Genomic DNA, 12,770 nt, shown 5'->3' on the forward strand with positions numbered 1-12,770 from the left:
ATATTTACATTAAGGACAATGGTTACTATATACAGAGAGACTATTAGAGACTATTAACTATTAGGTTAATATAGGTTACTGGAAAAATAGAAAAAATGACAAAAAAGAAAGAGAAAAGAATAACGTCTACCTAATTTCCTGCTATTAATGCAATTCAGCTTTATTTATACAGCGCCAGTCGCCTCAAGGTGCTTTATATTGTAAGGTAGACCCTATAATAATAGATACAGAGAAAAACCTTTGGCGACAGTGGGAAGGAAAAACTCCCTTTTAACAGGAAGAAACCTCCGGCAGAACCAGGCTCAGGGAGGGGCGGGGCCATCTGCTGTGATTGGTTGGGGTGACAGAAGGAAAACAGGATAAAGACATGCTGTGGAAGAGAGACAGAGATTAATAACAGATATGATTCGATGCAGAGAGGTCTATTAACACATGGTGTTAACTATTAACAACTATTAAAGTTCATATCACTGAAAACAGGTACATACGAAAACCAAATAAGATTTTGTAACCATTAATAATCAGTTTTAAGCAGGAATAAATAACAAGTTAATCTTTCAACTCATTGTAGGGTGTCATCAGAATCAGAATAATTTATTAATCCCTAAGGAAACTATGTGGGGTACATTTGCTACAAGACACTAACAGTAACAGGCTAAACTTATTTAAATAATACAATATGTTACACACAATATGTGTTCCTCGCTCCTGTGCTCAGGTTTACCAGCCTATGACAGTCTTGCCCCAGACTCCCGTCTCACCTCTAACAAAAAGATCCAACTTTATCGAGGTTTGTGTGCTTCACCTACTATTGATACCTTTTACCTTTGACTTAGTCCTAAAGTGTATATTTATTTCTTACTCTCCTTATATTTATTGGTGTCTTTTGCACTGAATGGAACTGGAGCTTCGTCGTCTCGTCTCTATATACTGTACTGTACAAAGATGACAATAAAGTTTACTTTGACTGTGACTATTCCTTAAAGCTCCGTCAGATTCCAGTAATTTCTACACTAAAATTCAAAGGCTGTGAAATGTTTGAACGTTTTTAAATATTTGATCGAATCAGCCGTACGGTGGCCAGATCCACACAAACTGAACCTGGGACAAAGTGTTTCCATCAGTGGGAGCAACGCCGACATAACCTGGTCACTGATGTTTCTCCAACCACCACCACAGGTTCAACAGTAAACAGAAAAACACCTCTTACTGCTGCATGATGGGAGTTTCGTCACACTGTCACTGTTTTTAGAAATGACGTAAAAAACAGTGACAGCGTTTGGTAAGAAAGGAAGTTACATTAAAAGAGGGAGTTAGCAACTTTACAAATCAGTGAAAGACTAAAGAGTTCCTGAAATAAAAGGAAGTTTGAAAGTGACTGACAGTCACAATCACCATCAGACATTTGCTTGTCAGCCATCTCTCTCTCTCTCTCTCACTACAGCAGAAGCAGCAGGAGGTTAAACTGAAGGACGTCAGCAGAGGACTGAGAATGGCAGTTTGCACTGAAAAGACTGTGTGGAGCTTCATGTTCCTCCTGACAGGTAAGACTGAAGTGATGCTTTCATTAGTTTTTAACCTCCAGAGAAAGCTGACACTGTCACACAGGAACAGGAAAGAAGAAAGCAGAAGGGCGTCTGAGCATAAAACAATTTCTGACCTCATTTTTTTCTTCTCTTTTTGCTGAAATGATGACCATGACTGCAATGCTATAAAACATATTTGCTTTTTTTAACATTTTATTTATTAATGAAAAAAAACCCAACAGTTTAAACTTACCGGGACAAATGTGACAAAGTAACTGCTGCCTAAGCCTAATAAGCGTTGTGTCACCCAGTTGTGTGTGACAGCTGTCAGTGAGTCTTACATCACTGCATGAAGTCAGAAAACTCTTATTTGCAGAAATGTTTACATTCAGCTTTATTCACTTGAGATTATATATTGGAATTTCAGGAGCGGGACCACGCCTCCAAACACGCTCCATTTACGTGCTCCTCCCTCCTTGTTCTCAATTCTTTAACTTCTTCACTTCTATTTAGTACATGGGGATCTGCCAGGCTCGGGAGCCATCGCCAGTCCCCTTGGAGGTCTTCCCCAAAGTGCAGCTCAATTCATGTCCAAGCATTCACCTTTACCTACTAAAACACTGTCAAACCTAAAATGAGGACGTGGGCCCAGCGAGTGAATTGATGATTTGCATGTTTAGTAGAGATACATGGTACGTGTCGTGTTCATTGGAACACTTGCAGGATGTTACGGTGGGCTTCAGCATGTGTTATTGCATCAGTAGTTACAGTGTGAACATATACATGTAATTACTTCTATACCATCTGTTTCCAGGTGCTGTGGGTCAAAATGTGATCTATCCTGTCACATCTACCTGTGCTGTCAGAGGATCCACTGTCACCCTCCCCTGCACCTTCACACCTCGGAAGTCTTTCAGTGATGGTCAGAGAGAAGTTCCACTAAAGATCGTCAGAGTCCGCTGGTGTAAGAACCATGAGATCTGTCAGGGCGGCACTCCGTCTGTGTTTGACAGTAACTCAACAAACAGAGATCCTCGTTATCAATATCTGGGAGACATGAAGACAAACTGCACTTTACAGATCAGAGATGTTCAGCAGAGAGACAACGCAACCTTTCGCTTCAGGATGGAAGCTGATAATTCTAAAGGACATTTTACTAATATGACAGGAGTGACTGTCAGAGTTGATGGTGAGAGAAAAATATCCTGACATTAATAATAAACATAAATGAGCTTTCAATGAATCTAATGAACACTTTGACTTTAGATGGACTCAAAATGAGAATAATCAGCTCCAGTGATGATAAAAAGTTGAGCAGAGGTGAAACCGTCACACTGCTCTGTGCTTCAGTCTGCACTTTCCACCAACTGGAGGTCACCTGGTTCAAAGATGGCCACGCCCTCTCAGACAATGGCCCCTCCCTCCATCTCAGCCCTCTGACTGCAGAGAATTCTGGGAACTACACCTGTGCTCTGAAGAACATTAACGAGACTCTCTCTGAGCCGTACAGCCTGCAGGTGGAGGCAGAGGAACGACAGCCTGGTATCTTTTTTCAGATATTACACAAACTGTAAATACGCTGCAGGTGTTTCTCTAATGCACAGCAGAGGGTCTGACGTCAGTCAGTAGAGCACTTTATAGAACAGAGAGATTTAAGCATACTTCTGTTCGTTCATAGATATTTGGTGTAAAGTAGCCAGAGTGTGAAAGATAAAGGAGAAGTGAACCTCTAAAAATGAGCTTCAGCTGCTCTTTAAAACAAACCACCACTTCAGCCATTCTGATGAAGACTGTTTCAGAGGCGCCACAGCTGGAAGCCGGGTCACCTCTGGATTTAAACTCAGAGTATTGAACAGTTAAAACGCAGAGAGCAATAAGGTCTCAGCAGGTCTGATATAGAGGGACGAGTCGGGCTTTGTGGGGATTTAAATGTACTCAAAATATTTAAAAACATTTGAATTTCCACAGTAAGCCAATGAAGAGAAACAAGACTGATGTGTGAGGATTGCTAGATATTTTCATGATAAATTATGTGGAAAACCACAAACAACTTAACCATTAATGATGCAAAAATAAATAAAAGTTTACAGTTTTTTGCAGAAAAAGGGATTTTTGTCTAGTCTGTTTCTTTATTTGTAAATTTCTTTATGAATTATTTCTGCTTTTTACAGCTGATGGTAACCTGCCTCTGATAGTCGGCGTGGTGTCGGGTGTCCTGCTGGCTGTGATCGCATTCATACTCTTCATCTTCATCATCAGAAGGTACAAATCAGACTTTATGTGTTTCTTCTACATTTGAGAAATTTAACATTTTGGTGGTTTTGAATGTGTAAAGAATTGTAAATGAGACACACACACACACACACACACACACACACACACACACACACACACACACACACACACACACACACACACACACAGCCAGTTGGGCTGCCAGAAGTAAAAGATTCAGACGTGATCTCAGCTGTAAATTGTATTTTTTATTTTATTTTATGAGTGTTATTTTAATGATAATGATTCCAATAAGTCACAGGAAACACAGATGTGTGTGACATGTTTTGTGTGCAGAAAGTTTTGAACGTGAGCAGAAACATATCAGAACTATAAACATGAGGTATTGATGAATACTTGCCTGCATTTTAAATAGGTCATTTCCCCAAATGTAAGTGTGAGAAGTAGCAGCGAGAACTGTCAACTCTACACTTATTTTTGCACAAGAATTGCAGCTCTGAGCTTCTCTAGGATTTCTACACAGAGTAATAATAGTAACGTATAAAAATTAAAGATGTTTACAGTTTTTTCTGATGGCTTGAGCACATTTTTTGTAACTTTTGGCTATTTTTGCAAAGCTCTACACACAAATAAGAAAATCTGTCACCCAATTATCAAAACATTGTAGTTCTCTTGCAAAAGCGAACACAGCTAGATTAACTCTTCACACCTTCGTAAAAATGGTGTTTTCATATCAAACAGTACACACAAGCCATCATCTACTAAGCACACAATGTGCCAACTGCACACTGATGGTATGAATACAAAACACATCTGGCTTTTGGATCCAAACTTCAAGTATTGGTGTTTATTCACACTCATCAAAACCAAGACAAAGTCAGAACACAAAATAGGAATTTCACAAAAAAAGGGGAAAAAAAGACAATCAGCCTACATCATGTCGACTTTCTGGGTCCAGCCACAAAATTTCGTCCACATCGCATGCGATATCCTCCAGTCCAAGGCACCGGGGAAAATATCTCCTTGAATGCCGTATCCAGGCCTGACATGATGCCTGGTCAATATCTCCACATGCCTCCTCCATTGCCTGTAAAAGGGCTACCTGTTGATGAGGATGACGGTCGTACACTTTCCAGCGCCAGGCAGAGAAGAACTCCTCGATGGGATTTAAGAAGGAGAGTATGGAGGGAGGTTGAGTGCCATGAAGGATGGGTGGTCTGTAAACCAGTTGCAGACCAAAGCAGCCCCATGGAAACTAACATTGTCCCATATGATGACATATCGGGTCTGCTCTGGTCTCTGAACAGTGAGCATGTCATATATGTGTGCAGTGTTGTATGGGCCTATGGTTGCATGATGGTGAACAACACCATTTTGGCTTATAGCTGCACACATGGTTATGTTACCACCACGTTGTCCTGGGACATTGATGATGACACAGTGTCCAATAATGTTCCTGCCACGTCTCCTGGTTTTACTGAGGTTAAAACCGGCCTCATCCACAAAAAGTAGCTCATGTCCCATTGGATCTGCTTCTAGTTCCATCACTCTCTGGACAAGACAAAACAAATGCAACACATCAGGCCCATGCACAGCACTACAGTATGTGATAGGTTTGTAGCATAAACCTATTCGCTGGAACGTTCAGGACAATTTGCTACACAGCAAAAACAAGACACAAGTAGGCAAAGTTCCTTCTAGTACTCATGCATGAGGGAGGCCTGCCTGGAGCCAAGTGTCGTTCCACCCACTTGACCCCCGTCAGACTCTCAGCCAGGTTCCCCATAGCACTCCTTTTATTGTGGTTACATGAATATGCATAGGTTCATTAACATATGACACCTTATATAGGTATGCATGTGAACAAAGAATACCCTGTGTGTGTGTGTGTGTGGGGGGGGGGGGGGGGGGGTCAAACTGTGACCCCAGGAAGACTCCCCAGAGCCGTCCATCTAAACAAAAGGCACTTAGCCTAAAACAGATATAAATACATTTATCCTACCATAAAACAATAAGACAAGGTACGACCTCTCCCATGCTCCTAAAATGTGGGTGTGAAAGTCAGAGAGCTCTGGAATGCACACAAAGCTTGCAGACTATTAAGGATCAAACCTCTACCAATCTACACCTAATTATAAAACTCTAAGCATATATAAGTAGATATTTCTAAGCATAAATGACAATCACAATACAAATCTAACAGTATGCACTTCCAAATTCAGAACCAATGACACTAGCTTACCTGCACACAGTCATATCGCAGTTGCTTTACACGTTCTGTGTTTCTCTCGAAAGGAACTCTGTAAATTTGCTTCATTCTTATTCTGTGGCGCGCAAGTACACGACTTAGTGCAGAAATGCTTGCACTGTGTATATTTTGAAAGATGGTGTCATTATCAATTATGCGCTGCTGTATTTCGCGCAGTCTTATTGCATTATTTGCAATCACCATGTTCACTATATGGGTCTCTTGCTCTGCAGTGAACATGCTTCCTCTGCCTCCAACATCTGGACGTCTAGCAATTCTGTAAAGTAACATTTTCAGTATTTTTACATCTATGGTATTGTTGTGTTTCTCATTAGCATGGCAGTGCTACAGATCTTAGTGCAAAGTGACTGTACTAACCGACTCTCATTTCAAAATGTCCTTATGATGCTTGCTACAGTGTAGCGGCTCGAGTTAGGCTGAACCCGTTGGCCAGCTTCCCTCAGGGTCACTCCATGGTTGATTACATGGTCCACTATTGTAGCTCTGATGTCATCAGCAATTCTATTTCTTACTCTTCTTACCCTTCCTCTCCCCCCTCCTCGTCCTCCTCTTGCTCCTCCTTGTCCTTGTTGTCCTCTTCATCCTACTTCTTCACCTCCACATCCTCTTCCTCGGCCTCCTCTACTTCTCACTCTTCCTGCTCCCTCCACTGTACTCCACACACACAGCTTACCTGTATTATAGTGCTTAGGCTGATTGCAAAGTGAACTAATTATCTAAAACAGTTTTCACATGTGACAGTGTGCCAGACAGTTGATAAAATAGTGTAAATAATGGCTGTAAATGTGTATAGTTTTGCTAGGAGTGTGTTGATCCTTTGCAAATTGAGTGTAAAGCCGTGAGTTGTGTTTACAGTTCTGCAAAAAGAGTGCTGTGCAGTGGATTGTAGCTACAGGTTTGCAAAGTGTGTGTTACAAAATGGCAAACTGAGTGCAAAGCAGTGTTTGTGCTTTTAGTTTTGCAAACTCAGTGAGTGGTTTTGCTATAAGTATTAATAGTTTTAGAAATTGTGCTATAAGAATCACAGTTAGGGTTTAAGCATTCAGAAAAAACTGTAAACAACACTTTTATGCAGAAATTATACAAATCGGTGCACAAACTTTCACTACAGTGCAGAAAAGATGTTTTGAGGGCTCAAAATGTTCTAAACCTCGATCTGAGCAGATGAATTAAGTCTTTTCATTATTAAACTTTTGCATAATGAAAAAACCGATTGTGCATAGCAGGCAAAAGAGAAACAAGAATCCAAGAAAGAATTACATTAAATTATTGTTATGTGCTGATAACCACAACAGAAGGCAGGAGAAGGGGAAGCGAAGCTGGTCTGTGGCACATAATTGTGATACAATAAGACAAAATAATGTTGAGGCAGCAAGTCAAGGTCAGTTTATGTTTTCTGTGAGTTTTCTGTAAATTTAAGAGAAAAGCTGTTTGAAGTCTTGCAGGAGCTGCATGTGAGAAAGTAAAGTGTGTGTAACGTGATGTCAGACGGCTCTGATGTGGTGATATTTGGTAAAAAGTCTGGTGTGTCTGCGTCAGCACGGCGTCCTGCTCGCTCCGTCCGAGCAGCTTCTCCTAAATCACACTATTTCCACTGGTGTACACAAAGCAGACAAGCTCCTGCTGTGTTTGTGTCAAAGGACAACCGTGGAAGCTGTTTGTGGGAAATCAGCTGTAGACACACAGAAACAACAATACATATATAAATGCCTTTTTTTGCATGATAATGCAATACAGCTAATCTGGTTTCACAATTAAGAAACACTTTGTTTTATAAAATGTATACAAATATATTTGAATAGAACAGAATAGCCCTTTGTTGTCATTATACATGTAGAACCAAATTATAGTAATTAGATAAAGATAAAACATCATGATTATTAAACAGATACTTTGTGCGGCTCGATGTGATCTTAATCTCCATAATTCTTCGAGGTCGGGATCTCCAGCATCGCTCTGCATGTCTACAGCTTGAGTTCCTGTTTCGGTCTTACATTAAAAAATTTAAATTTATGTCTCTAGTTTTCTTAGCATTTCACTGTCTTTTTCTTTGCCTCTGATTTTCTACATTCATCATTTTTGATAGACTTTCTGGTTCCTGTTGACAGAACAGTCATATTGTTACAGGAAGCTGGCAGCAGCAGAGCATCAGAGAGCTGAGGGAGGTGAGACGGAGCCAAAGGTGAGTTTTGATTTCAAAAATAATTTCTGACTCTCGTAGAATATTTCATCTTAAGTGAGCATAGAGGAGGAGATTATGATCTATCTACGACTACATGAAATCTAAGTGATTGTCAGTGACTGTAATCCTAAACCCAGATGTCATTTTGATGTTGTTTTCTTTTAATGGTTCTCCAAAGTCTTTGCAATTAATGGTCAAAAATATAATAATAGCTGATCATAAGATATTGTTCCAGAAATGCGCTTCATACGGTTCGGGCCGGGGAGCTCAACAGCGATGACTTTACACACGTCTGTATTTCTGGCTGTTTCAGGATCCTGATAACATCTACAGCAGCATCCAAGAAGAAAGTCACCGACAGGAAACCAGCCGAGCTGCGGAGGACGTCAGCTACGCCTCGGTGCAGTTCAAACACAGCCATGAGAGGAGCAGGTAGGACAGGCAGCTGTGAGGATGGAGCGTCTTTGCTTGATGCTTCTTGTGTTTTAGATTTTCAGCTGAAAAACAGACACACAAGAAGAAAATCAGAGGAACTAAATTAAAATGAATAAAATCAGAATGATAAAAGTTGTTGGACTTCTTTTACTTGGTGACTGCTTTTAGACTCGGCTTCTTATTGATTCTAACTCTTGGACTTCGTTGCTTGCAGCTACTTGCTCCTTATTTTTTCACATATGGAATTTTCCAGTCATTAGAATCAGAATCTTTATTGTCATTGTAGCAACGAAGCATTGAACAACAAAATAGAGACACAAATCTGCAAAAGAAGAATAAAAGTTAGAATGCAAACATTACAGTGGTGTTACTGTGGTGCAGGGGGCTCAGCCAGATGTGGGTGCTCACTCTAACCCCAGATGTTTTTATGGCACTCATGTGGAGTTTTCTCTTGGTTTTCACAGACACGTGGAGGAAGTCGATAATGCCGTTGTCTACTCTTCACTAGCCAGTCGAGGCTGAAGTCACACAGAACCAAAAGCAGCCGTGCTGACCACAGGAGAAGCTGCAGGAAGCTCTGAACTGCAGCACTTTGTGTTGATCTGCTGCAGTCTGACTTTATACAGCAGCAGGCAGCTCGCTGCGATTATCAGATCCCTCTTGTGAAAGCTCTGTGGCGCAGAAAGTTGGATAAATTCATAAATGCAGCTTTATGTCTCCATCACAGCCTCCATCAGTACTACAATGGTATTGTGCTACTGTGATGACCCTGTCCACCCTGCCTGGGGGGCTACGTGTTGGTTTGGCAGCTGCTTCTTGCAGGTCCTGCAGAGGAAGCGTGCTTTGTTCAAGATCAGCATCACTGGCAGCGTCGAAGCTCGACGTGTCTCTGCTGAAAGCTCAGTTGTTGGGTGTTTCTCCCTTCTGGGTTTTGGTTGTTGTTTGGTTTGTTTTCTCACACCATAAAACATCACATTCACTTACAGCACTGAGTGCAGCGAGCTCTGTTGTCAGGGCGCTCGGTCTGTGACCCAGCATTTTGCATGTTTGATTTCTTATGATGTATTAGAGTCATTTCTAGTGTTATTAGTATGTCTCAATTAGGTTTTGTTTGGATAAAATTTCCTCCATGCTCTCTTGTTTATGTGTCGTTTTCTGTTTCCTGTGAAAGTCTGTTTTGTCCTCTATGTATGATTTTTAGTTATGTCTGTGCTTCGTTCCCCTTATCTGTTTCCCTGTTCCTCTCCTTGTGTATCTTTCAGCCTCCCCAGTCTCTTATGTGATTCATGTCTGCGTTTTCCACTTCCTATTGTCAGTCTCCTGTTGTCACAGTCTTTGTCTCATTGTTTTCTCATTGTTTCCATGTTCAGTGTGTTTAGTTTTGCTTCCCTTGTGGTGTCATGTTCATTTGTGTCAGCTGTGTCCCCCAAGTGTTTCCACTTCCCTCATTACCCTTCTGTGTAAAATAAGATAAGGTAAGATAAGACAAGCATACATTTTTGGTCACGACAGGAAGTACAATAGCAGTAAAAAAAAAATGAAAGAAGAAAAAAGCAAAAAAAAACAATAGAATAGAATAAGACAAACTGAATAACATTCTATACAAAATAGAAAGAATACTATATACAATAGAATAAAATACTTGGTGGTTACATATGGTTAAAATGATTCAAATGCAGTAAGTATACACGTTTTCATATAAATATAGTCTATAACTCAATTATTGTCTGTAGCCCACATAATTAAACACTTTAGTTACATAAAACATGTGAGTTTGGATGTTATGTACTGTATAGCCTGTATAATAAATAAATATGTGGCCCAATAAAGCTACACAACATGTGGCGGTTCATTTACAAACACACGTCTAACTTAAGTTTCACACTTTGTTAGAAAACAATCACATTGTTACAGCTTAAATTACACAAAATGTCAGAAATCTGCACTGTCATGAAAAAAAATTTTAACCTAATTTTTCATGATTTGTTGGATCTCTGAGGTCTGAAATACAAGCGGACATTTTTGACTCCTTTTGAGTTTACGTTTGTATTTCACCCTCAAATTGTTTCATTTTATTTTTTTTCTCTTGTTTGGTGTCTTTCTTTTCAGCTCAACCTCACGTGTCTGAATTTAGTTGTTTTTTCATTGACATACTGTATTAATATTACTGATCTGAAATCACACAAAGAACTTAAAATCCTAGTAGTATTTTTTTTTTACTGTCAAAAAAACCCAGACATGAATTATTTTTATAACTTGAAATGCAAATATAAATTGTACATTTTGTAAACATATTAACTATTTATCTAAAAATGCAGCCAATACACCTGCTGTTTTTTTTTCATTTTGTACAACCATTTAAAAATATTACTAAAACTAAAATGAGAGAACAATCAGGTGTCGCAATAAGATGCCCCACAAATGATGTGTGCCAGTAAAAAAAAGTTGTTAGTCCACCAAAAGACAGAGGAGAACATCACAGGGAGAAACCTGCAGGCCTGATGACAGGAGGTGTACGTTTGTGACAGTCATCAGTCCCCTCACTGACACACAGAACAAAACAACGACTACACAACAGAACAACTACACAAGACAACACACTAACGATACAAATCTCCCACATCTAACAACTCTCTCTCTCTCTCTCTCTCCCTCTCTCTCACTCGCTTGCTCTGTCTCACTGGCATTACCGTCATTCCCAAAACTTTCCCGTCTTCCTAAACAACCGAATCACACGTGACTTTAAAAAAAAAAAGGTCGACATGGTACATTTTCCCACCGATAGGAAAGAGGTGGCTTTTTTTCCTTTCTTTACTGTTTTCGCGCTGTCCTTAGAAAACGCTTTAAAAACGTGACGACAGTATTTAGAAAAAAGCGTGGCTTATATATATTTTTTATCATAACTCTGGATTTACTGGCCTGTAATTAAAATGTAAAACCCGGTGTATACTTTGAAGTCCGAACTTTCAACACGTGCTGAAAGACTCAGTGTGGCTGCAGCTTGTTGCTGTGTCAGCTTAAATCAGTCATGTGATTTGGAGGTGCAGCGTGTCCGTGGACCACAGAGGGTTAATAACACTCACCTTCCTTCCATTTCCAGAGTGTAACAACTGATAGGTTTGTAGTTTAAACCTATTTGCTGGAACGTTGAAGACAATGTAATTACACAGCAAGCAAGACACGAGTAGGCAACGTTCTTTATGTTTCGGTGCACGGGAGAGAACTGGACAAACGCCGTTCCTTCGCTTGACCCCAGTTGCTCTCGTCCGCTCCCCCGTAACACTGATCTTTTATTGTGGTTACATGAATATGCATAGGGTCATTAACATATGATGTATACATACACACAAAGAGTACCTTGCCTGTGCGTTGTGTAAGCATGTGTGTGTGGGGTCAGAGTGTGACCCCATAAAGACTTCCCTAAACCTGCTGGTCTGGAAGTCCAGCAGTTCATCTAAACAAAAGGCACTTAGCCTAAAACAGATATAGATACATTTACCCTACCATAAAACAATAAGACAAGGTACGACCTCTCCCATGCTCCCAGAGTGCTCTGGAATGCACACAAAGTTTGCAGACTATTAAGGATCAAACCTCTACCAATCTACAACTAATTATAAAACTCTAAGCATATATAAGTAGATATTTCTAAGCATAAATGAAAATCACAATACAAATCCAACAACAACCAACCACCTGTGTGAAATCTGAAATTCCCATGGTGTTAATGCTATCTTATTTTAATAAACAACACTGTCATATGCAAAACTAGGGTGGCACTTGGGGTGGCAAGAGATCATTTTAGGGTGGCACTTGCCACCCCATGCCACCCTTCTAGATCCGCCCCTGACAGAGACATTTTGAACGATGTGTGTGTCTGTCTGCACGTGTGCGGTCCTCTGCAGACACCGTGTTGCGGAGTCTGACAGCAGTAGGAAGGAAAGACCTGCGAAATCTCTCCGTCCCACACCGTGGGTGCCGCAGCCACTGAAGGAGCTGCTCAGTGCTGTCACAGTCTCATGCATGGGGTGGGAGATGTTGTCCAACAGGGATGACAGCTCTGCCACCATTCTCCTGTCACTCACCACCTCCACTGGGTCCAGAGGGCATCCTAGAACAGAGC

At 40.5% G+C, this 12,770-nt stretch overlaps 1 protein-coding gene across 2 annotated transcripts; it reads left to right on the forward strand.

Moving 5' to 3' along the window:
- Window positions 1-1,282: 1,282 nt before the first annotated feature.
- On the forward strand, window positions 1,283-10,185 carry LOC106098690 (uncharacterized). 2 transcript variants are annotated; one of them, XM_025911362.1, is made up of 8 exons: window positions 1,386-1,544; window positions 2,040-2,218; window positions 2,341-2,715; window positions 2,793-3,068; window positions 3,698-3,788; window positions 8,158-8,212; window positions 8,526-8,644; window positions 9,112-10,185. In XM_025911362.1, the coding sequence occupies exons 3-8, from the start codon at window positions 2,583-2,585 to the stop codon at window positions 9,167-9,169; spliced, it is 732 nt and encodes a 243-aa protein (XP_025767147.1). In that variant the 5' UTR covers window positions 1,386-1,544; window positions 2,040-2,218; window positions 2,341-2,582; the 3' UTR covers window positions 9,170-10,185. The 2 variants fall into 2 exon arrangements, with proteins under 2 accessions (XP_013130460.1, XP_025767147.1); XM_013275006.3 differs by lacking the exon at window positions 2,040-2,218 and having other exon boundaries at window positions 1,283-1,544.
- The last annotated feature ends 2,585 nt before the right edge of the window (window positions 10,186-12,770 follow it).

The sequence above is a fragment of the Oreochromis niloticus genome, linkage group LG11, assembly GCF_001858045.2.
Source record: "Oreochromis niloticus isolate F11D_XX linkage group LG11, O_niloticus_UMD_NMBU, whole genome shotgun sequence".
Lineage (NCBI taxonomy): Eukaryota > Metazoa > Chordata > Actinopteri > Cichliformes > Cichlidae > Oreochromis > Oreochromis niloticus.